Genomic DNA, 3,155 nt, shown 5'->3' on the forward strand with positions numbered 1-3,155 from the left:
TTACACAGCGCCCGGCCTTTTATTTGACGCGATACTGAAATATACTGGTGTTGAACTCGAGCTCCTCACCGATGTTAATATGGTTATGTTTATTGAAAAAGGTTTTCGAAGTGGCGTGCCCCAATGCTCTAATCGATATGCAACGGCTAATAATAGATACATGGGAGATGCTCTCAATCCATAACTAGAACAGTCGTATCTCATGGACTTCGATGTCAACAATTTATATGGTGCTGCTATGAGCTTTGCTCTATCATGCAGTTCCTTTGAATGGATGCCAGATTTCGAACAATTTAATGTTTTGTCCAACTTGGACGAAGCGGAGTTTGGCTATGTATTAGAGGTGGATTTGGAATATACTAAGGAATTGCATGAAATGCACAAGGATTTGCCACTTTGCCCAGAGCAGTACATACTGCCGATCTCAAGTGGCAAGCATCCGAAATCGCCGACCACGCTACTATCGAAGCTAAACTATGTTATTCGTTATCGCATTTTAAAATAATGTTTAGAGTCAGGTTTAAAATTAGTTAAAATTCATCAAGTTCTCAAGTTCAGACAAACACCGTGGCTCAGAAAATACAAAGATTCAAATACAGATTTGAGAGAAAAATCAAACAATGAATTCGAGAAACATTTTTATAAATTAATCAATAACGCCGTTTTCGGTAAGACAATGGAGAACGTTCGGAAAGTTACGGTGTGAAACAGAATTGTACGTATATATGTATGTACATATAGGGTGTGAAATAACGACAGATGCTTGAAAAAATTTTGTTTCATTATTCAATGTTACATATCAGATTCATTTAACCAACTGTTATGTGTATTGTCAAAACCTAACCACTTAACGTACAATTTTTTTCCACGCTTCTTGAGCACCTTCTCCACGATGTAGATTCCCGGATGTTCAACCTTGAGGAGCTCCTGTCCGTAGAAACCACCAGCGATGGATTGATCTCGGTAGTCTTTGAGCTTGTACGTCACAGGATGAGTATTTTCCACCTGGCTTATTGTGAATATCTCCGTCGTCTAATTGAGAGTGAAACCTTTCTCAAAGACGTTTTTGAATTTGCTGATTCGAACTTTGTCACCAGTTTTAAACTTTGCCAGTTTGGTAGATTTCGCTCGGAGCTCTCCGTACGCCTGACGTAATACCAACTTTTCGTTCTCAACGGTGACATCAGTTGGTTTCATTCTTATGGTTCGGTGTTTGGCGTTGTTGTAAGCCGGAACCAAATAAGATAAGATATCGAACCTAACTAACTAAAAATACGTTTACTTAATTGACCGATCACCAAGATTCTATAATAGATTATATACGAGGTCGAGAATTCCTACTCATCAATAAGATATCGAACCACTTGTAGCTTCCTTGCATGCAGCAACAGTTTCCACATTTGACTTTTTAGCGTGTGATTGAAGCGTTCGCAGGTCAAAGCCTTCAAATGACTGTACGTGGAGTTAAGTTTGATTCCATAGCGTGACATAAGAGATTCCAATTTCGAGTTGTCAAATTCCGTTTCTCTGTCGACGTGTAATTTTTTCCGTACCCGTCCTTGGAGAAGCACAGATTCCATTGCCTTCGTAACATTATCTCCAAACTTGCTCTTTATCGGTATAGCTCACGCGTACTTTGAAAAGATATGAATAACTGTGAGCATGTACTTGGAGCCCTTGTATTGTCCAGCGTATGACATCATATCAACAAGATCCGCTTGCCAGGTCTCGTCGATGCCGCGGACGTCTACCAGTGCTTGCCTTTTCTCGTTCATATTCCAACGCTCTGGGTCTGTTGTCCGATTTAGAAATGATTTCAGCGTTTCCAATCGACAGGACTCTGCCTGTTTCAAAATCTGTGTAAAAAGTATTCAAGGCTTCTCGGTGGTGATCTCCAAAGCTTTGATCATTTGATCGAGGATGTCGATTTGTTTTTGCAGCACGTTGAATTTCGGTCTCAAGATTTTCAAAATTACAGCATTGTTTGGCTCTGCAGGATCTGCGACATTGCACAGTCTCTTGTTCTGTTTATCGTAATGTCCGTTCTCTGTCATTTGAAATCTGACACGCGGAGGACCGCAAGTGCTCGCAGCCGTGTTTTTATCCAGATGCCGTCCAAACACGTCGACGCACATCTCGGTAATGAATGCAAAAGCGATGAAAGCTGCTTCATGAATGATTCCTGCTTCGCGTAGTTCTTCGATAATGGAGATTATTTCGTTATTGTGACTCGGATTTCCCGCTGCCTGAGATGCCAGGAGTAAACAAAGACGCTCCACTAACTCGTTTGGATCATCCCAGAAAACGTATTCCGTTTCAACACCTTGTCGAGTGATCATAGATTGCGGAAGAAGACCTTCACCCTTTCGGCGAGGTGATGGGGAACAATCCATCAATTCGGCAATGACATGTTTGAATTTGTAACTGTTAATATTTCTAACAGCCCCATCAAATGACCAATACTTTTTATGCGCGTTCGTTGTGAGGATTATGTTTTTCAAATTTTCTCTATCTTCGGCGCTCACATGAGATCCGTCAGGTTTCTTTTTAAATAACAGTTCCAGCAAACCTTTCGTTTTCGGGTAAAGGGTACCGCCAATACGGATGTAGTCACTCTCAAAGAATTTCAACGAATTACCAATAATTAGTCCGTTTCAGAGGTTGCTTACACCGTACACGTTGTCCAATTTACTTTTCCTTTTCGCATCTCTCATCAGTGCAAAATACTCGTCCCCGATTTTTCCGACAGATATTTCTTTGATTGTTTCATCTCCTGCCGAAGCAAAGGAATCGTCCATTCCCGAGAAAGTTTCATTTTTCGTTTCATTTTTCATCTGCTTTATTTCTTCTTTAATTTCTTCCACCTCTTGCTTTACAGGTTAAGTATATTCTGTAACATGCACTAGTTCTTGCAACGGTGTTTGAGTAACCTTAGAATTACATGTTTTCTTTTGTTACGAATAAACTAATAATGTTCTGTATGATTAAATGTACGCTATCGAATTCACTTTCGCCTACAATGATTGAATGAGCACCTAAGAGTATGATCCAGCAAGGGAACAGATCATCTGTCTGTCGTTACAGAATTGTGACGTCACCGAACGACTGCTGAATGCTCCATGATACGACCAACCACCCCACATATAAGCGCCACC

General features: G+C 40.6%; 1 protein-coding gene across 1 annotated transcript; it reads right to left on the reverse strand.

The window, feature by feature from the left end:
* Window positions 1-792: 792 nt before the first annotated feature.
* Window positions 793-1,197, reverse strand: LOC138191184 (uncharacterized). Its single transcript, XM_069137380.1, has 2 exons — window positions 1,087-1,197; window positions 793-1,032 (listed from the first exon to the last, which is right to left on the reverse strand). Exons 1-2 carry the CDS (start codon window positions 1,195-1,197, stop codon window positions 793-795), a joined length of 351 nt encoding a protein of 116 aa, XP_068993481.1.
* Window positions 1,198-3,155: the final 1,958 nt, after the last annotated feature.

This window comes from Neodiprion pinetum, chromosome 6, assembly GCF_021155775.2.
Source record: "Neodiprion pinetum isolate iyNeoPine1 chromosome 6, iyNeoPine1.2, whole genome shotgun sequence".
In the NCBI taxonomy this organism is placed as follows: domain Eukaryota; kingdom Metazoa; phylum Arthropoda; class Insecta; order Hymenoptera; family Diprionidae; genus Neodiprion; species Neodiprion pinetum.

Bases quoted from the DNA above. Each gene is read 5' to 3' on its own strand.
- LOC138191184 (XM_069137380.1), bottom strand. From the start codon at position 1,197: ATGAAACCAACTGATGTCACCGTTGAGAACGAAAAGTTGGTATTACGT. The intron at 1,033-1,086 runs GTTCGAATCAGC...ACTCTCAATTAG, and splicing joins AGTTTAAAACTGGTGACAAA to ACGACGGAGATATTCACAAT.